Source organism: Triturus cristatus, chromosome 2_2 (genome assembly GCF_964204655.1).
Source record: "Triturus cristatus chromosome 2_2, aTriCri1.1, whole genome shotgun sequence".
NCBI lineage: Eukaryota > Metazoa > Chordata > Amphibia > Caudata > Salamandridae > Triturus > Triturus cristatus.
The window spans coordinates 59,939,552-59,961,526 of NC_140582.1; the positions used below are offsets into that span (position 1 = coordinate 59,939,552).

At 43.6% G+C, this 21,975-nt stretch overlaps 2 protein-coding genes across 3 annotated transcripts in view; one reads left to right on the top strand and one right to left on the bottom strand.

Moving 5' to 3' along the window:
• The window catches only part of LOC146861836 (endogenous retrovirus group PABLB member 1 Env polyprotein-like), a 406,860-nt gene that overhangs the window by 229,156 nt on the left and 155,729 nt on the right, over positions 1–21,975 (top strand). The gene's annotated exons all lie outside the window — the stretch shown is intronic.
• Positions 8,118–21,975, bottom strand: part of JCHAIN (joining chain of multimeric IgA and IgM) — a 64,988-nt gene continuing 51,130 nt past the window's right edge. The window contains exon 4 of the mRNA XM_085640987.1: positions 8,118–9,872. Coding sequence (XP_085497113.1) covers positions 9,674–9,872 — 199 coding nt within the window. The 3' untranslated portion in view covers positions 8,118–9,673. The remainder of the gene's footprint in view (positions 9,873–21,975) is intronic.

Sequence of the window (21,975 nt, forward strand, 5' to 3'; positions counted from 1 at the left end):
GCCTCCTATAGGCCCATTTCGCTGTTGAACGCAGAACCAAAAATCCTGGCTAAGGTATTGGCTAATCGGCTGGTTCGGGTCGTGGGTGACCTGATTCATCAGGATCAGTCCGGTTTTATACCCCATCGGAATACTGCCCTGAATTTGAGGCGGTTGCACGGCGTGCTTGCTAGAGCGGAGTTTATACGTGAGCCGGCCATCTTGGCATCTTTAGATGCCACTATGGCGTTCGACACTTTGGAGTGGCCGTATATTTGGGCCGTGTTGGCGAAATTCGGGTTCGGCCCTGAGTTCATTGGATGGGTAAAATTACTGTATGCTGACCCATTGGCTCAGGTTGTGGTGAATGGTAGGGTGTCAGCTCCCTTCGCACTGGGGAGAGGTACGCGGCAGGGTTGTCCGTTATCACCCCTTCTTTTTGCACTTTCTTTGGAGCCTCTCGCCGCTTGGTTGCGTTGGGAGCCGTCGCTGCGGGGTATTAGATGGACGCCGGAGTTTGAGGACCGTGTCTCCCTTTACGCGGATGACATCCTTCTGTATCTTACCTCTCCCCGACAGTCGCTAATTGTATTGGTGGATGTATTGAATTCCTTTGGTCGCAACTCTGGCCTGGTTATTAACTGGGCCAAGTCATGTGTTTACGTCCTCTCGGGCGAGGCCCCCCTCCTACCGCGCGATTGTCCTATCCAGATTGCTACACTGGGGTTCAAATATTTGGGAATCTTTATCTCTCTGGATCCCGCGGTCCGCTATGAGCGAAACCTTCTCCCTCCCCTCCAGCGATTGAAGGCCGCCGTCGCGAGGTGGCGACGACTTTCGCTCTCGCCGCTCGGACGGGCGGCACTGTTTAAAATGATGTTGCTACCTCGCTTCTTGTACGCTTTGCAAAACACTGTATATGTCGTGCCAGCCCGTTATTTTCGTGAGGTGGAGGGTCTTCAGCGCCAACTGTTTTGGGACGGGCGGCCGCGGATCGCTCTCGCTAAGTTGACGCTCCCTTGGTACGATGGGGGGGTCGCCCTCCCCGATATTAAAAGATACTATTGGGCCTCTCAATTGGCGGCGGTGAACCACGGGATATATGGTCCTGCCTTAAATCCGGCCTTCGAGATGGATAAATTACCGCTTCCGGGTGGGGATTATAACAGGGCGCTGTATTCGGTGACCCCGGATGCGCGGTTGACGGGACCCACGCGGGTCGCGGTACGTGTGTGGCATGCGGCGAGTGCTGCGATGGGGTGGAGGGATCGCTTGACTCGGGCGACGCCGTTGTATGCCTCCGGGCGGCTGGGTTGTTTGTGGAAAACGAAAGGCTTTGAGAAATGGGATATGATTGGTATATGTAAGGTGGGTGATCTTTGGGCAAAGGGGTCTTTCAAAACGTTTGAAATGCTTAAAACCGAATACAAATTAAATGATAGAGAGTACTTCCGGTGTGCACAAGTCTACCATGCGCTGTGTTCCGTCTTCCCGGACGCTGCTGCTATCCCCGAATATTCCCCGCTGGAGGATAGAGTGTTGGATGGCTATGTGCCTGACAGCACTCTCTGATCTACAAAAAACGTATTAATGATCGCGCGGACTTGCTGATCCGTCTCCGGGAGGCATGGACGGGCGACGGCTTGGAACTGGACGATGAGGACTGGGTATCGGCGGTGGCCTCCCCGAAAGAGGTGGCGATCCCGGCCCGCTTACGATTTGTACAGCTGAAGATCCTCCATAGAGTGGGGCCCGGTTTGCTACGTATGGGTTACTCGAGGGATGAAATGTGTAAGCGTGGATGCGGCCTGTAGGGCACCTTTCTTCATATCCTATGGGAATGTTCGGAGGTTGTGCGATTTTGGAACGGTATCCACGCCGTAATGGAGGAGGTCACGCATGTCGCTCTGTCGCCAGAGGCTAGGAGGTGTTTGTTGAATGTCTGGGAACCGAATGACTATAATGTGGCACAGACGTAGTGGGTGACTCTGGGGTACATGGTGGCTAAGCGTAACATAGCACAGCTGTGGGGTTCCCCGAGGCCGCCCACGATCGCGGTATGGAAGGAGAATATGGACTGGTGTATGTTTAGGGAAAAGACGGTGTATGTGGCGAGAGGCAAGCCTGGGAAGTGGACGAAGGTATGGGGTCCATGGAATTCCTATCGTGGACATATCTGCACCCCGCCTCTGCCGTTAGAGGTCGATATTGCTTTGTCCCCCTAGCCACGCATTCTGCGGGATTGTGTGAAGTGGGTTCTATGTTTTGTCTTCCCGTTGCCCCCCGCTGCCACTTCCTGTCAAGAACTGCTTTGGATACTGTACGTTGTCCCCCGCCCTGGGAAGCGCACGCTGCTATTTCGGACTCTCATTGCCTTGAGTGTGTTTTGCATTTAATAGAAAATGAAACTGTTTTTTCCGATTGCTCTTGGCCTATGGCCACGGCCGGTTGCATGTGCTCACGAACTGCCGGGAGCTTCGCTTCTGGTTCATTTGAATGTGTGGCGTTGCATTGCGGGCCCTCGGGCTCTGTAGCGGCCGGCCTTGGTGGTTGTAGGCCCTTGTATGTATTTTATTGTGTAATAAAGGTTTCTTTAAAAAAAATACAAAAAACAAAAACAAAAAAAAAAAGAATTAAGGTAGGAAACCCTTCGCATGTATGTCAAAATCGCGGTGATATATTTAGGCCTACGGAACGTGGGGGGAGTGAGTTTAGCGGAAATGGGAAGGTGGTATGATGATGGTATAGGTAACGTGGACCTGGTGGTGAAGCGGTGCACAATAGATGTGAGTAAGTCGCTTGAGTGTCAAAATTTAAAATTGTGCTGGGTTCAAGTGCGCTTGGAGACCGTGATTCAGATGATAGAGTAAACGGGTGTCTAATCCCCGATAGCGCGCAAGGTGCCAATGCGTAACTAAAATCCGATCATGAATGGTGCAAACCACGGGATCGCAATTGCGCCGGTCGCGGTGAGCCGGGGGCCCGGTGTAAATACGCGAAAGGTGCCAAAACGGAACTAAAATTCGACCACGGAAGGTGCAAACTAAAGGATCGCAATTAAGCCGCTCGCGATGAGCCGGTGGGAATCTTACCGATGGTTGCTTAAACATGGCCTGGTGTTTTCCAGAATTACGGGTGATTTATGGAACCAAGTGGTTCCAGATCTGTTGTGGAAGAGAAGGATAAGGATCAATATTTGATGTTGGGGAGGAAACAACGGCATTGGGTGCTGGCCTGGGTCACGCCTTACCTGCATTCAGTGGAAGCAAGAGGGGTCCAACGGCGTGGGATGAAACCTCATTAGGTTAACGGGCAATGCCGGAAGGGTGGTTCGAGTGGACATGGGAGGAGGCCGACGGCGTTGAATAAACAATGTGGGTGGATGCCTGTAAGGAGGGGAGCTGGTTAATTGTGTGGTGATGGGCACTTAAAGAGGGCGAGGTGGAAGACCGGTATAGCCCTTACCTTGAATTACGTAGTTACGGCAGTGCCGGGACGCCGGGAGTCTTGCGCTGATATAAACGCATGTAGGAAGGAGCTCAATGGCTTGATGAATGTTTTTAAGAAACTCCTCAATACCTCAGCAAAAGAAGAACTTTACTCCATTGCCACACCAGGTGGAGAAAGTAAATCTGAAACTGGAGAGGACTCTAGTCTAGTAGCCTCCCCCAGTTAAGTTAGCCAATTTTCCAAAGTAGACCGGACAGTATTTCCCAAAGGGTTTAGACACCCTATATTTCCTTGTTCACCTGTCAAACTGTGCATTCTCGTAGGAAAAAGAGAAACGGGTCGAATGAGGCCAGATGGAAAGTTGCCCAAAGCAAATGGCTCCATCAGCCCCACATCCGGTGCCACTGTTGTGTTGTATAGACATCAAAAAGAGTAATTAGATCGGTGTCGACTGGCGCCACTTACATCATTGGCTGACGTGAACCCGACGCCAAAGGTGTGAGCCCCGAAGGGCTGTGCACTGGTGCTGCCTGGATTCAGAGGGCCCAACTGTCACCGAGGGCGAACCCACAGGTGAGGATCCTGTCAGGGCACCTCTTACCTCCTTGGGGGCAGTAAGTGCACCAAAGAGAGACTGAGGTCCAAAAACCTTATGCAGGGCAAACTAATAGTCCTGCATTTGGACTAGAGTCGCCTTGCTCCAAGAGATTTAGGGAGGTGTGGGGTGGACTCCTGTAAATGCCCTGCAAACGAAGGTTAGGAGACGACATCAGAGACAGACATATGTACCGGCCGTTTGTGGTTCGGAGTCTCCCTTGATGTGGACAGAGCGATACCAAAGGGGATGATGGACAGAGCATTTGAGCAAATCAAACACTCACCCACAGTCAACTGATCTGGGTTTAATCCATCAACATTCTTTAGCTCACTCCACCCAGTTCAGACATGGCCATATGCAAATCAGTCTGACCCTGTGCCTCATGGGAACAGTCCAGCCCGAACTGCCAAGCCATGTCTTCCCTGGACCGGAAACAAGCATCCTGGGACCAGTTTCGTGTTCATAACCCTCATCAGCCAGGCTATCTTGAATCCAGTGGCAAAGTGAGCAAGGGACCGATGTATGGGCATACCCTGCCAACTTAGGGCGAACAAAGCGATACCAAAGGGGATGATGAATGGAGCTTTTGAGCAAATCAAACACTCACCCCCAGTCAATTGATCTGGGTTTAATCCATCATCATTCTTTAGCTCACTCCACCACCCCAGTTCAGACATGGCCATATGCAAATCAGTCTGACCCTGTGCCTCATCGGAACAGTTCAGCCCAAACTGCCAAGCCATGTCTTCCTTGGACCGGAAACAAGCATCCTGGGACCAGTTTCGGGTTCATAACCCTCATCAGCCAGGCTATCTTGAATCCAGTGGCAAAGTGAGCAAGTGACCCATGTCTGGACATACCTTGCCAAGTTAGGGCGAACAAAGCGATACCAAAGGGGATGATGGACGGAGTGTTTGAGCAAATCAAACACTCACCCCCAGTCAACTGATCTGGGTTTAATCCATCATCATTATTTAGCTCACTCCACCACCCCAGTTCAGACATGGCCAGTCTGACCCTGTGCCTCATGGGAACAGTCCAGCCTGAACTGCCAAGCCATGCCTTCCCTGGACCGGAAACAAGCATCCTGGGACCGGTTTCAGGTTCATAACCCTCATCAGCCAGGCTATCTTGAATCCAGTGGCAAAGTGAGCAAGGGAACCAAGTCTGGGCATACCCTGCCAACTTAGGGCGAACAAAGCGATACCAAAGGGGATGATGGACGGAGCGTTTGAGCACCCCGAGTGGGAGGGGTATGCCCAGACGTGGGTCCCGTGCTCACCATGCCACTGGAATCGGGCTGTCCTGGCTGAAGAGGGGTGAGACCCCGAAACCGGTCCTAGGATGCTTGTTTCCAGTCCAGGGAGGACCTGGCTTGACAGTTTGGGCTGGACTGTTCCCATGAGGCACAGGGTCAAGACTGATTTGTATATGGCTGGGTTCAAACTGGAACGGCATGGTGAGCAAAAAAACTATGGATTTAGGCCCAGATCTCTGTACTCGGCTGAATGTATGACATTGTTCTGCATTCTGTCCATCAACTGATGTTTTTGCATTTGATGTAGACAGAGGCAGCCCCTCACCGAACAGCTCCTCGACCGATCTCTGGGCTTTGGTGAGGACTGAAGACAATGTGGTTTCTCAGATAAATGTGGCACCAAAAGTTTCATCGGATGCTCTCTCAACGCCTTCAGCCAAAGACGCTTACAGAAACCGCATTCCTCAGAGTCATGGTGTTCTCCAAGGCACCAGAAACAGAAGGTATGCGGATCCCAGACCGACAAGTATCTGGCACAAAATCAACAGGGTTTAAACCCGAATAACATTGCAAAAAAGCACACAGTTCTCTTGACAAAATGTTTAGAAGGGCCTGAAAAATGGCTCCTTAACTGCTCCAGATCTGCGTTGCAATTATGGAAAAAAGGGAACTGACGTCAGCAGGGGGGGTTATATGGACTCCATCGACATAGCAAGGGACCCATGTCTGGGCATACCCTACCAACTTAGGGCGAACAAAGCGATACCAAAGGGGATGATGGACGGAGCGTTTGAGCACCCCAAGTGGGAGGTGTATGCCCAGACGTGGGCCTGTGCTCACCATGCCACTGGAATCGGGCTGTCCTGGCTGAAGAGGGGTGAGACCCCGCAACCGGTCCTAGGATGCTTGTTTCCAGTCCAGGGAGGACCTGGCTTGACAGTTTGGGCTGGACTGTTCCCATGAGGCACAGGGTCAAGACTGATTTGCAAAAAAGCACACCGTTCTCTTGACAAAATGTTTAGAAGGGCCTGAAAAAGGGCCCCTTAACCGCTCCAGATCTGCGTTGCAATTATGGAAAAAAAGGGAACTGACGTCGGCAGGGGGGGTTATATGGACTCCATCGACATAACATCCGGTGGACGACGTCGATACGGAGTCGCACCACTTCCTCTGCTGATGCGCAGATGTACTATGGGAAACAATTTCTGGATCCAGTCTTGCATCTGGGGGAGGATTCTAAAGTAAGGAAAGTGCGGCTTTATGCTCTGTCAGATAATCTTCATCGCAGCTTTGCTCCACGGCTATCTGTCAATGAAGCTCCCTCTTTGGAAACTTCTGCAGCCTTGCCTTGCTGACCTCTTACCTTCTCAGACACTTTTTCTTCAAAAAATTAAAAATCCGAAGGTAAGCACTAACTGGGCCCAATCCACTTCTTATATCCGACCCATGCTCCATGACGGGTCAGCCTTAACATTTGACTGTGCCTCAGGCTAGTGCGACCAGATGTCTGCGGTTGGCACTTTTATCTTTTAGGTGCTATTTTGCAGTTTAATCTTTCAAAATTTCCAACTCCGGTTCCACTGACTGGATTTTGATGGTCTTGATGTTAAATAATTTATTAAAATGTACTCTAGTTTTCTAAATTGTTTAAAAACAAATTCTCGTGTTGGGTTTCCACCTTATTACTGTTTGTGTGCTCCATAAATACTTTATACATTGCCTCTAAGTTAAGCCTGACTGCTTTTTGTGCCAAGCTACCCAGAGTTAAACACAGGATAATGTAGTGACTTTTTGTGGTTCACCCTGCAAGGGATTGTGGCTGTTGCTTGACCAGGGCTCACACCCCAGTCAATCAACAACCCAATTTCTCACAGTGTTCTAGAATGAGGATATCTCTGACTGTGGAATCTCCACCCTATATGCAGGGCAGACATTTTTCAGTAGAGGCTGAGACTCCGCGTGCAGGAGGGAACCCTCACCGTTCAGGAAAGAAACCACAGCATATAGCAATAACACACAAAAAAGGCTAGAAAAAAATCTTTGATTGTTTGTGTATCTAATGTATGTATGTAGTCAACTTATTTTGCACGACAGCATAACATGTGTACGTCTGCAGAGATCTCTGCAGTTGGGAGGAGATCGCTGCCCAGAACTAATAGAAGAGGTAGAAATCTCTGCACAGAGGTTTGGTAATAGCATTTTGTAGTACGAGTAACACTACGTAGTACTATTAAACATTCTACAAAATGTAGTTTGTGAAGAGATCTCTTTTGTTTTGGACTTCATGCTGCCTTGAAATGGTCCTACCAATGCTCCTCTAATCGTAGAAGGAGAGGTGTGGTGCAGCGGCCAGGGCAGCTGACTTTGGAGCACAGGCCTCACAGATCGATCCCCGGCTCTGGGGGCAGATCAGCTCAGCACCATGTGACTCTGGGCAATAGCTCACTTAATTTCCACAACAGCCCCCAGCGCCTTGAGATCTGTATGGGTGAGTAGTTTGCGCTTTACAAATACTGGATTTATTTTATTTTTGGAAAAGACGAGGCAATGGGATACACATTAATTATACAATTAAAATCAATTCAGCAACTGCACAATAATTATTGCATTGTTGAAGTGAACACACTTTGTGTGACTGCACAAAAGAGTCCTATTCGTTGATACCTGTGCCTACATACAATATTAACTGTGAAATAAAAAAAATGCTGCAAACCAAACATTTAAGATGAGAAATATAAAATATAGACCAGCAGGGTAAGAGAATCCTGGCAAGGGTAAGGTTTTGGGTGAAAACGCATTTCCACTTCCTGAAAAATCGAGAAACATTACATCTTGATGTAATTTATTTAATGCATAATTTCTAGCTGCAAAAAAAAGAAACTGGCAAAAATTTGACAGCCACTTGGACAGTAAAATCAAAAGGGAGAAGAATAATTAAAGAGCAATGGTTGCATTTGCATGGTACTAGTTAACTATTTGAATTCTTCTCTACTCTTCTGAAAACAGTGAAAGGACTGTAATAGCTGCACAAGTCCTCCTGACATTTCTATTGTTTAGTTTTAAGGCTGGGAAGGGCGCTAGCATGAGCACAATTCATTCCTGAGCATAAGATATTTGAAGGCATTTAAATTAAAAGAATGAAGTAGGCGTGGAAGCTGTGCATAGGAAATCAGAGCACGTGAAAATGGTATATTTAAAACAAAAAGCAGATGATAAAACTGTTTATTATTGCCGTCGTTATGAAAGCAAGAAGCCAAGCTTGCCAATTACATAAAAATACAATTAGGCCTGATTCAACAATGGTAAACATACATTTAAGTGTAAGTTTACTATTTTTTGCTATTCACGAACAAATTATACTAGTAGTATTTTTACGACTGCAAAGTCTCTACACTCGTGGTGGAGACTCCACACATAAAAAGATAGGACAAGCCTTCTGTTCGTTAAATTACAGTTTACCTTTGTGAATTAGGGCTTCAGTGAGGTAAGTATGGAGGAATAGTGACTGGTGCCAGGAGCACTCAATTAAGACACCAGTTACCTCTCTGGTGTCACAAATCCAGAAGAAATAATAGACACTGAAAACAAAGGCTGAGTACTAAGTTTACGCCCGTAGGGCCTGATTTACAAACGTAAACACAGACCAAAAGTGTAAGTTTAGACCTGAAGTCTAAGTTTTGACCTAAAGTGTAACTTTACTACTAGTAAAGTTAGACCTTTGATCTAAGTTTGGACCAAAAGTATAGCTTAGACCAAAAGTCTAACTTTAGTAGTAGTAAAGTTAAACTTTTGGTCTAAGTTTACCTTTGTGAACCAGGCCCATAGTTCATATTTATTGGGCTTTAATTCAATTTTAACACATTGGGTATATTTTAATACACAATTACTCACAATTCTCCTTAAATCATTCTAAACATGAGTTGTGTACATAATTTAGCACAACAAACAGTGTTGTCATAGATACGATGACTCATTGTGTATAGAATGATTTTAGAAGGATTATACATACTTTTGTAAAAAAACAGTCAATGAATTAAGACCAATAAATAGGAATTACTGAAAGAATCTTATTAATAAGACTTTATTTTCTTTATTACTCTTCTTTCTTTGGTGTTTATCTAACAGGGGTGTTTATAATTTGAAATTGTAATATTCTGTTAACATTATCAATTCCTAATAGTTTGACTAAAATAGCTGTAATGCTGCCTTAACACAGATAGACTTTGTTGAAGCTTATATTTTGTTCAGGAGTCGTACTATAAACACACTGCATGATCTGACTATTGGTCTGTCTTTATATATGGGATTATGCCTTGACAATGTAAAATATGGTGTTTTACGTGGTATCATTTCATCCGTCCATTTTGCCACAACAGCATGATAGTTATTTATTCATAGCAAGATTCAGGGGTTAAGGGTGCTTTCAAAATTTTGGTCTGTCCTTCATAAGTGTACTTGATGTCACTCGTGTAGCACTTATTCCTGTCGTAGGTGTAGCACACATCTTCAGAGGCTTTGCAGTTGCTCCGGCTAGCCAATAGTATCTCGCCATCCAGTTTGATTTCTTGTGGGTCACACTTTTTACATCTGCAAGCAAAGAATAGAACAGAACTTAAAATTAGTTTTTTTTTTAAATAAACAACTGGAATGCATTGTTCCCAATATTACAAGATTTTGTAGAAATTTGATCAGTATACCGCTTTTTGAGTTTTTGGTGTGTGGGTTTTTTCTTCTAAGCCAACTGAGGTCATACTTAGCAGCACAATATCAGCCACGTATTGAAGACTTTTAACCGGGTTTAAATAAAGTCAGGGCATGTTAAAACTTGAGCAAACAATCGAAAGATTTGAGTCAGAAATATACAAGCTAAATAGCAAAGGAGCCAACACGGATCGCTTTTTAAGGCCATCATTCAGGAGCGGCTGTTCCATTGGGGCAGAAAAGCTTTGACCCCCACCGCCCATTGAGAGCCAACCATACATTATAGTGTCCTTTTCCTGTTTTTTATTTATGTGTTTTTATTTTTAGCGGCCACTGTACTGTTATTTTTTAGTCTCAGACCGGGTGCTTTTCTGCCTGAGAGTGAGGGCAGGAGTGGGGCTCGATTAATAAAGCAGCGACTACAGGGAAGCAGTCCTAAAGTGAAGTGCGTATCTCAGGTTGTACTGGTGGCTTGCTGTGCCCAGCCCGACATGCACACTTTACCCCTCTCCTGTCTGTGCAACATTAGGAAGTCAGGAGAGAGAGAGCCATAGCCTCCAGTCTCCTATTGAGCGCTGGGTTTCACTGCCCAAGCCAATACTGGCACTGCTCACAAGCTGTTTACTAACATAAACAGCGTGAAAGCAGCACCTGTATTGGCTTAGAAGTCAGTCATAGGATGCACACACGAATCAGTGCAGGGTGGGATGTTCGCAGATCATGGCCAATCACTGTACAGCTTTCTTGTGAAGCCATCAATAATTGGCCATGTTCACCCCCTTCTGATGGACACAATGATCTCTTCTTTTCAAGTCCTTCGCCACTGACGGCATTGTGCGTGAAGGAGGGGAAAGGCTTTCCCTGATTGATAACCATGAAGCATGATTAATTCAATTGTTATGTTTTTCAGATTTTGGCCGGTCAGCAATAGCTCTCATTCAATCATTTGTTACACAGACAAGTTATTTTCTTAATAGACCTTTAATAATCCTTGGATGATGGATTACATGATCTTAAACTCATCTGCTGCAGGGTATTTATTGTCATTTTGAGATAAGATTATCATCAAAATTATTAAACACAATTGTTTTATTATATTTATGTAGCATTAATTGGAGCACAGCTACTTTTGGCGCATTCATTATAAAAACAAAAAAGTGACCAAATTTCAAGTCGAATCAATGCATGTTAAGAAAAAAACTGGTGAAAAGGCTTTTGGTGTCATGACGCTGAGGAGGGTTCTCTAAAGGGAGTGAAGCACTTTGAATAAAATATTGCTGAGCTCTATGTGAGTGGTAATGGTCTTCAGTGTGTCAATCACGTTCATTCTCTTTTTCACACCATTTCCTCTGCAGTCTTTCTCTGTCTGTAGCATGCACTCATTTTCCTCCCCATGTAGTTCTGTAATCTTGCATTTGCATACCTCTCAAGTAGTCGTTTTCCTCTTCAACAGTTTTCATTCACTTTTTGTGCATACTTTCTTTCATCTTCTCCATTTTTCTATATCCCATGTGCACAGAACATGCCCACTCCACTCAACTGTGAGCACTGTATTCTCTTTTCCTTTCTTGCTGTACATACTTTAACAGCTCTATGACCTCCTTTATGTGCGACCTCAGAATTGGACATTACCGTTTTCAAGGTGCTCTGCAGAGAACCCGAGGATTGAATGTGCCTGTTGTGTGAATACCTTTATGAACCACTGATAGGCTATCAGCTCTAGAGTTCTCAATAGTGCAGCATCATAAACGCCGTCAACAAACTAAGCTCACCCAGATGGACTTGTTGAAGCGTGTAGAAACTGTTGAACATATGTCATTCAGTACAATATGGAGAAACCTTTAATGTTTTAAATATTTCAAGACAACACATTTTGAATTGCATTATAAGCCTTGCTTTTCACAAATGTTTGTATTACAATTTAGCTTTAAAGTGTGCCCTTTGCCCCTCTTTTTTCGGAATTTTCTCATTTGGACAACCCCGAATCCACCCTAATGTCAGTTGGGCTCCCTCCTTTTGCTGGCTCACTACTTAAATTTCATCCACAACGTTTACGCCCATGACTTTGAAATGTCACCAGCTGCCACTGCCATCAGTGGCCACAATTTTCTTAGTCACGGTACCTTTATCACCCAGCTTGGTGACAACCCAGATATCCGTGCATAATATCTCAATTGCACAGAAAAATGGCATTGGAATATTTCATTCTTTAAATTTAGCCCACACTTGGTGTCTTGGAACCCTATTGAAGGCAGATTTTAAATCTACAAAACAGGCATAGAGAAGACGTTTTTGAGCACAGGAATTCTCCTTCAAAATTGCTAAAAGCCATCCCAAGGAAGTACAATTTTTAATTGTAATTTCGAGTAGCCAAGGCAAATTTATGTCCATAGGAATAATTTCCAATTGCAATGTTAATGCAATGTAGATAGCTAGGCCATCTTTGAACCAGCCTTTATTATGTGTTCTTATTGCAGAAAGATGATATTCAATGTTTCCTATTAACAGGAAGGAAGATTCAGGCCAAGTTTTTTGTAAAAGTAATATATCACATTTTTGACAAAAACTTTATTGCCTTCTCACAAACAATAAGCCCAATAACACCCATGTTCCACAGCATTTTTTCAAAAGTTCAGAAGACGTTGGAGGCAAGACTTTATGTCAATTTTTTTCTCCAGTCATATTCCTCCTGCAACTTGTCTAGATCAATCTTGCATAGTCATTTCTGATCTTTACCAAGGGGAACTGGTATACCAAAATGCTCTGTGAGCTTTTGATTTTCAGGGCCTACTGTCCCGTGCACATTTAAGGGGTTTAGAACACCTAGCTGCGTCTAATCTAATCTAGTTGGCTTCTGTACAATGTCTTTCACATGAAAGAGAATATCTGAGTAGTTAGGTTTCATCTCCAACCATAGCTCAATACTTCCTTTGCAATGGCACTTTGTTTAGAAATTTGGTTTCTGCTTCTAGAGGGCAGGGAGGCTTAACTTAAAAAGCAATGTGTAAAGTATTTGTGCAACCCTTCACACAGTAAAACTGTGAAAACGCCACAAAAAGACTCCACACCATGCTGGCATAATAAATTATGATTTTATAAATAAAAATGACAGAATCCAATACATAAAAGTAAAGAGATGCATTTTTAAAAATTAAAAGTAAAAATACAGCTTAGAAACAATAATTGCCCATGGGGGTTATCTGGTCACTCTGAACCGGGGCAAAGTCAAGAGTTCAGGCCGACCGCAATGGAGTGCGGGACAGGGACAGGAGCCACACAAGGCCCACTGAACAAAAGTACCTTCATCCTGCAGGATGTGGGGTGCAGCTGGTCTGTGTCGATCCCGCAGTCGAGGAGATACGTTGATTTTCTCCATGCAACAATGGCAATGGGCGGGTTCCAAAGATGAAGCGTTAGTTCTGAGATGCGTTGGTTCCAAGTGAGAAGCACCAGGTATATCCACGCACACGAGTAGATGCGCAGATCATCTCTCCTGCATCGGTGGTAATGTGGTGGTTCCAATGCATCAGTTCCGATGGCCATGCACTGGTTCCAATTCCGGTACACCGGTTCTATTCCTGCAACAGCTGTTATACGTAGCAGAGGATATGTTGGTTCCACTTGAGCAAGCACCTGGATCCACTTCCAATGGAGGAGGCACCGGAGCAGGTGGTAAGACTTTGATATCCCTGAGTCTTAGAACAGGAGGCAAGACAGCATGCCCTTGAAAACCACTCTGGGTTCAAGCAAGAGTCCAGTACTTCCTCAGCAGGGCAGAGGCTTATAGACAGCAGGGCAGCATAGGAGAAAATCAGTTCCTATAGAGCTGTAGTCCAGCAAAGTGGCAGTCCGTGTAGCAGCACAGCAGTCCTTCTTCCTGGCAGAGTTTCTTCTCAGGTCCAGTAGTGTATGATTTTGTGAGGTCAGAGACCCAGTGCTTATACCCAGTTGTGCCTTCTTATAAGTGGTGACTTCAAAGAGGGGCTTCGAAGTCCCCAGAGGCCCTCTCTTTCCAGCCCCAGCTCTAGACTCACTACAGGTGGGTATGCAATTCTTTGTGTGGGGACAGGACACTGCCTAGTCAGGTGTATCAGCTCCTCCCTCCCATTCTGACCAGGATGACCCATGAGGATGCAGATGGCCACTCTGTCACACCTAACCTTCCTTTGTGTGTGGCTGTCTAGAGGGAATGCGCACAGTTCAGCTGTCACCCACCCCAGACATGTATTGGAGACAAGCTGCAGACACACAGAGCCAAGAGCAGAGAAATGCCAACTTTCTACAAGTGGCATTTCTAAAATAGTATTGTCAAATCCAACTCAGCCAGCAAAGATAATTAGCGTATCATTTGAGAAGAAGGTAAGAAGGAAAAGAGACAAGAGGGAGAGAAGGCTAGAGGGAAGTACAAAGGATAGAGGCAGTATAAATGATAGATATTGTGGTATAAGGGGCATTCCATTAAGGAACTAAAAAGGGATAAAAGAGGAGGAAATCAATAGGAAGAAGACAGAACGGCAGGAACAAAGAATATACTATGTATGTTAACTGCTGGACAATATGCCACAGTACTGCTGTTTACCCAGAGTCAGAAATGTTCGCTTTCCTACACAGCATCCAGAAATGTTTCTAGTCGTGTTTATATTTACCACCACGTTGTCCAATATTCAGGTGCATGTAATCCAGAAAGAATACAGAACAAAATATAAAGGAAGATAACTGTTCATTCAGTACTATGTGTCCAGAATCATAATAGTTTTAACAGAAAGGAGAAGAGAATGGTAAAGAGATAATGAATACAGTGAGAGAAAAAAAGATGGCTAAGAACAGGGAAGAATAGATAAAGTGCAGCTGTATCATAAGAAAGAAAATCATATGTTCCATTAATGCCAGCATTAAAAACACTCACATCAAGTCTCATTGATCCTCATTACCCAGTCCATCTGTAAAACTCTCCCATTGGTCCATCGACACAGCCAACCACAGTGCCAGAATTCCAATATTGGCCAATCTGCTTTCGATTTTCACGTAGACAGTTCTGAATGTCAACTCAACTGATTCCTCTGATTCTTCCAATGTTTTAAACAGTTAGAGGCGTGTACATGTACCATCTCGTACCATAGACGCGCACCACCAACCCTAATATACAAAGTCCACTAATCAATCAATCAATCAATCAAAAATAGCTTTATTCGATTTAGAAATAAATCATAAAAGCACATAAAAAATTTACATATCCAATTAGTTTACATAACACGTTAAGAACACACAGTCCATTAGATAAATACATCACATCAACATCATTTAAAATCCAGAATTCCAGATATACCCAATTATTTTACATAATAAAACATACCTTTAAAATGAGGCAGCAAACATTTTAACATTTCATTACATAGGCTCTTAGTAAATGTGTCAGGAACTTTATAGGCCTTTGTCAGTTTCACATAGAACTCCTGAACCTAATGACAGTTTTTAAGAATAAGGCAACATGCCTCATAAAAATGTCAGTATGCAGGCTTTGTAGCTTCAGAAAAGCTATACGACATTGTCTCAAACCTAGAGTTTTCAAAATAGGAATTATAAACCTTTTCCTAGGGATTGAATAAAATTTACAAAATAGGACAGTGTGTATGGTAGATTGACTAGATGTATCGTCACATGGGCATGGCACCAAGATTCTCGACCATTCATTAACGGTTGAGTGACTGATGAGTCTGAAAAAAGTCCCCAGACGAAAACGAGTCAGGAGCATTCGTTCAAAGCTTCCCAGAACTTGCACCAGATATGGCTGAATGCCCGAAGATGATAACATCAATTGATTATTCATGACAGTTACTTTTTTTCTTTCTTTAGAACATCTCTTGTCTTGTAATTGGACCAGACAATCTACTTTCAATGCCTTTCTTGAGATACAAGCCATACTTTCAGGATTCTCAAAATATTCAGGATGGCCGATTTCACTAGCAAGAAGTTTGATATAACGAAGCCAGGGAATGGAGGAAACCTTATCCAGTTTCAAACAATCCTTAATGATGTCTCGATTGAAACTGGTTTCATTAGACATCCACACCCTATGCCATAGCAACATTGGGCTAATTCTAATCACATCCGAAATGAACGGAATACCTAACTCAGAGTGGCAAATAAAAGTAGGAGTTGTGCTTGGGACAGCCAGCAGATACCTTGTAAATGTATTCTCGGTCAGCTGTAGTGGTTACACATCCACAAACCCTCATATACCTGCTCCATACAGGGCTATCGATAAACACTTTGACTTGTAAATTTGTAATAGTTCAGGGGACTGGTCTGCGACCTAATTTTCTAGCAAAATTAATCACAGCCCCTATAGCTCTGCCTGAACAGCAGCAGAACATGACCCCGTACTGTCAAAGTTAATCCCCAAATACGAGAATTTGGTAGTACATTCAATTTTGTTATTATTAATAAAAATCTCACAGTACTTAGTGGTCTTCGTCCCACATTTCATTATATATGTTTTACTGGTATTCACGCTCAGACCCCTATCTTGCATAAAGATATTGAAATTGGTCACTGTTCTTTGGAGCCCTATTTGAGTCCGTGCCATTAAAACCGTGTCATGCCCTGCTCCTTTTGTTTCCTCAGCTTTGATTTCGCCATTAATAAAATCTCAATCTCCCTGGTAATTTTAATAAAAGCATTTAAAACGGCTTCGTTCCCAGCATCCTCACTTAGACAAATACCAAACTCCCTATTGCATGTCTTTACTAGTTGTTCAGTAAAGTTTTTTGGGTCCACTTTGGTCCGATGTAACGAATATCCATTAATACAGGTAAGACCAATATTACAATCATAATGAGTTCCCAGACCCTTTTTGATCTTAGTTGTACTCACCAGATCAAAATTAATACTTACAGGATAATGGTCACTCATGGCGATAGAGTGAGTTTCAAAGCTACAAACCTTACTAGAGTATCTATTTGAAATTAGGATAAAATCGATGATAGTGTTACAACCTCCACCATTTAAAGTGGGCCTAAAGGGCACAGTTGGTATACACAAATCATTGGCATAACCCAAGTCAAACTGGAAAACAATAGTGTTCAACAAATCCCCCATCTGTGTATGTGCAAAGTGTGCCTCTTCATTGTCTCTGTCTTGACTTACTCCACAGAAGCCCTTCCCAGTATGCTGGCACAGTGGGTGATTAATAATCACCTCCCCATATTATACACTAATCAAAATCAATCTTCACTCTCCCAATCTTTCCACTATCCCATCCATTGCCCATCATTAAACAAACATTACGATGACCGTCCGTCCACCTCGTTTGCAGCCCCAGAGGTGACCCAGTCTTTCTCTATTTGATGCAATTACCAAGGAATCCCAACAACTATCAGTCCTACTCAAACATTCCTGTGCTCTATACTCTTGCGTACCAGCACTAGTGAAATATGCAGTACTGTAGCTGCCAAGGGCTCCTATAAATAGACTCTTATGAGGTCATCACTGCGGACGGTGCCGGTGGCTCTCAGAATACCCTGACAAGAGCTCCTCACTGGCAGGGACACTTCAAAGGCTTACACAGGAGATATACGCTATTCCCTTTGCCAAGACGAAAACTAGGGAGGTGGCCAATCAATACAAAAAGTACTCCGCCCGCTCGCAGAACTCCATGGAATTTGGTGGAGTTCCACTCCATGAACACTGCCTAGGCCTACTTTTTTGTTGTGGCCTTACAGGGTCTTTTCCTTTCTCGTTTAGTAATTGGTTTACAGAAAGGTAGCAGCTATTAACCCGGCCACCGGGTAAATATTGAATTCTCTGCTATTTACTTTTCCACTCCTTATATAGTAGAACTTATTTACTGTTTGATCAACGGCCTTGAAAGTAGCAGAGAAATCTAACTATTTACCTGGCCACTGGCTACATAATAGAGATTCTGCACTGTTTGGCTGTCAGCTGTGCAAATAGCAGCATAACTTCACTATATACCCGGCTGCTGGCTAAATAGTAGAGATTCTGCAGTGTTTGGTCGGAAGTCATGCAAATAACAAGGAAAGTTCACTATTTACCTGGCCACTGGATAAATAGCAGAGGTTTTGTACTTTTTGGCCAGCAGTCAAGCAAAAAAAACACTTCACCCAGTTGCTGGCAAAACAGCAGACATGTACAATTAATCCAGCAGCCATGCAAATAGCAAATTAACTTAACTATTTATGTGGCTGCTGGTTAAAATGCAGACATTTTATATTATTTGACCAGTTGCCTGGTAAGTAGTAAAGAAAGTTAAATATTTACCCAGTAGCTGGCTAAATAGCAGAAATGATGTACTGTATTGCAGGTGGCCTTGCAAATAACTTAAAAAAAACTTCATTATTTACCTGGTGATGGATAAATAGTAGACAGTGTGCACAACTTAGCCAGTGGACATGTATATAGCAGAGGGACTTCACATTTGCCCGGTTGCTGTCTAAACAGCTTAAATTTAGTTTTACTGTGCCTTATGCAGAGCTCCACAGGTACTTACATCAGGTATAATTGCAAATGTAGAGTGAACACAATTGGCCTCCATCTCCTTATGAAAGTTAGGTTCCTGATGTATTATTATTTCATTTGCAAAAAGTGCTCGCAAATTCAACGCATACATTTTGCGAATGGAATAGTAGTTTACAAACTGACATATGTACTGTTTGGTCAGTTCACAAAATATGGAATAGCAGAGGTTTGCAGAACAACTTGTCTAATTAATATTCATTAGGCAGGTGACAATTTGCGACCCTCTGTGTTTGGCTGCAATCACAGAGATGGTGACCTGCAAGAACAGCACATCATCATATCTATGACTCAAAATGTAAAAAGTTTTTTTTTTCTCCCAAAGCAGCCCATGTTCCTTAAAGGAATCGGTGCTGGTTTTAAAAACAAAGGTTTGGTCTTGGAAAACTTCATCTCCTTGAGGCTACCAGCATGATTCTCAAAGGCAAAGCGGTCCTAAGGGTACCCCTTCCCTTTGCAAATCAGTTCCCCACCCAACTCTGGGGTCATTAGCTCATCAATGGTTTGCAACAGCAATTGCAGTCACAATCTATTAATAAATTCCTTTCTGAATTAGATAGGGTAGGGAGAAAACTACTTTCATGAACCCTCCTATTTGCAATTCAAAAACAATCGCAACGGTCCTTTTTACTAGTAAAAATAATTTTCCAATTCCTATAAAGGGTTTTGTACATAATGATAAGCACTTTTGTGGTCACAATCCCTGCAATTTTGCGACATGAGATCCTTATGCAACAAGTGGCTTAGATACAGCACTTACTTATAGATCCAAAGGTCCCAAATGTTTGAATGTTCAAAGTTATTTTGACAGACATGGGTCTGAATGCCCCTCCATTACCCTATGGACCAAGACATAGCAACTTGGGAGGCCCTTTATGGCGCAGTCTCCTGCTCCACAAATGCTCCTACTCCCTTATATTAACCTGCAGAGGTGACTAATGATGAGGCTGATTAGAACCTTTGTAAGACTGGTTAAAGCTGTCAACTCTTCTAAAGCTATGTACTCGCTCTTACCACTCCTACTCACAAAGTCATTGGAAAGAGCCAGATATAATATTTCCAAAAGGCTCCATTTTATCACAACACCTCTTTTTCTGCAGCAAATCAGTGCATTCTAGAACTATCAGCACTGTTCTATTAAATTAAACAAATCAAACTAAAACACCTGAAAACATGATTTGTAAAAATAAAAAAAGAGCTGGAAATGTCGTATCCCCTAGACATAAGAGTCATCTAAAATGTAGGGCGATTTTATCAAAATGGAAACAATTGCATAGGGCCCATATGAAGTTACCAAAACAGTATAATTGAGAGACTTCATTCTAATCTCCTGACAGAAGGAATTAAAACTATAGTCCTGATCTAGAGTTTCGAGAACAGAGTTACCTCAGTCAAGATGGCGGAGGGACCTCTGCCTACCAAATTTAGAGTTGTCCACTGGCTCTGTGAATAACTCTCTACATTGACAGGAACAGCTGTCATGCTGGTTCCTGTCTATGCATGTTAATAATCAATGAGAACTAGCTCTTGTGTAAATTGTTTGTATGTCTGCGGGTGGGGGAAAACCATTAGGTTTTTATGAAGGCCCTCACCCACCAACCTAGTTGGTGGCATGCTTCATCATTGGGCCCCACCCGAGGTTGCGAGTGTACCTCAGGTGTGCTTCGATGCCAGATTACTGCGGAGCGGGTTTTTTTGGTTTGTGAGGGTGCTGAAGCATGCCACCAACTAGGTTGGTGGGTGAGGGCCTTCATAAAAACCTAATGGTTTTCCCCCACCCGCAGACATACAAACAATTTAAACAAGAGCTAGTTCTCATTGATTATTAACATATAAACTGGGGAAACGGACTAGCCTCTCAAGTTCTCCTCTCTCTTCTTGATTATAACATTTCATGTCTATGCATGACACGTTTGAAGGACAGTATCATCACACATGATGTCTGGCCAGCAGACTGTTCAAACATTTATGTTTTTCAAACACAAACTCCCAAAGCGGGAATTTTGCTTTTGTAAAACAAAATAGCTACTGGCCTCACACATTGGGAGTTTTCTCCCAGGGTGAAAGGGTCATTATTTTTTTCCTGTCTCTTACAGTCAGGTTTTACTCTAAATAAGAGTGACAGTATAAAGTCCTACCTTTGATGGCCCCTACTCTTTTGGGCCATCAGCGAAAGTATTCTATCAAGTAGACGCACGCAAAGGAGTGGGACTATGCTTAATTGAACTGAATGTCATTGGAATGTGAAGGGATTTTCCCAGTAAATTAGAGACAACACATAGCCATTAAAGACACAGAAGAAAAGGAACTCACTGAGATTTTTATTCATTGACTTTATTACAAATGTTGTAAAGAAATAAGACACTGAATAAACAGAGACATTTTTTTATGTTATCTTTCATTCTTGTGATCTACAGAGCTACTATTTCACAGTTCCTCTTAAATACTTATTTTCCAGGCAGGAATGTGGATCAGTATTTAGGTTTCAGAACTGATTTGGGGTGATTATCATTTTCAGGCTGTAGCTCAGACACAGCCTTTGTTCTAGGTGATGGCTCTCACTGCAGTAGCAAGAGTTCTGGCTCCAAGCAGAAGTATCTGAAGCATGAGATCGCAGCTCCTGGTTGTCATCAGCCTTCCTGAACAGTCATCAGGCACAGACAAAAAGGCAGCCCTGCTTTGAAACATTAACACATTTAACAAGAGAAACCCATGACCTACCCCTTACTCCTACCATCTACCCTATAATATCACCCAAGAAGAACTAACCAGCAGTCATTTGCTGAAAATGACCTGACAGAATTTATTTGGTTAGCCTTTTTTCTATTCTCTCTCACTTCAGTTCTGGGTCTCCACCCTCCATCAACAGGGATGCAGTCAATGTGCGCCGACTGCAATGGGAAGCTGTATCTACTCTTCATCACGTCATGCAAAATGCATCTCACTGGTCCATGTACTTATACTTTCATCACACAAAGAGTCTTACGAATACACACTTGTTACTACATACCCACCACACATACACAGACATGGAATGTCAGAGCAAAGATAGGGGGTCACACAGAATCCCTCTTTAGGTCATCTAAGATGATCTATCAGGGGCCTCCATCATCCCCTTTTCTGCTCATCAGGGTCTTTGTATGACCCTGAACTCCCATTTGCTGATTGCCATAGCACCTTGACCACTTTGTTAGCCATTAACCATTTTACTGACTTCAGCCATCTGAGTTTCTCAAGCCTTTTCTACAATCCTTCACAGACCACACTCATTTTCACAAATCTACCTTTAAACTCCTGTGCCAAATCTAAGTGCCTAGTCCCAAAGGTCCTCCCTCAGACTACTGTGCCAGCATCAAACAGCACCTTCTATCACTCAGAGGTCAGAGTGTTCCAGCTTCTTATCCATTATGCATCTGATTTTTCAGCACATACGAACCAGTTGTATGCGTGGGCA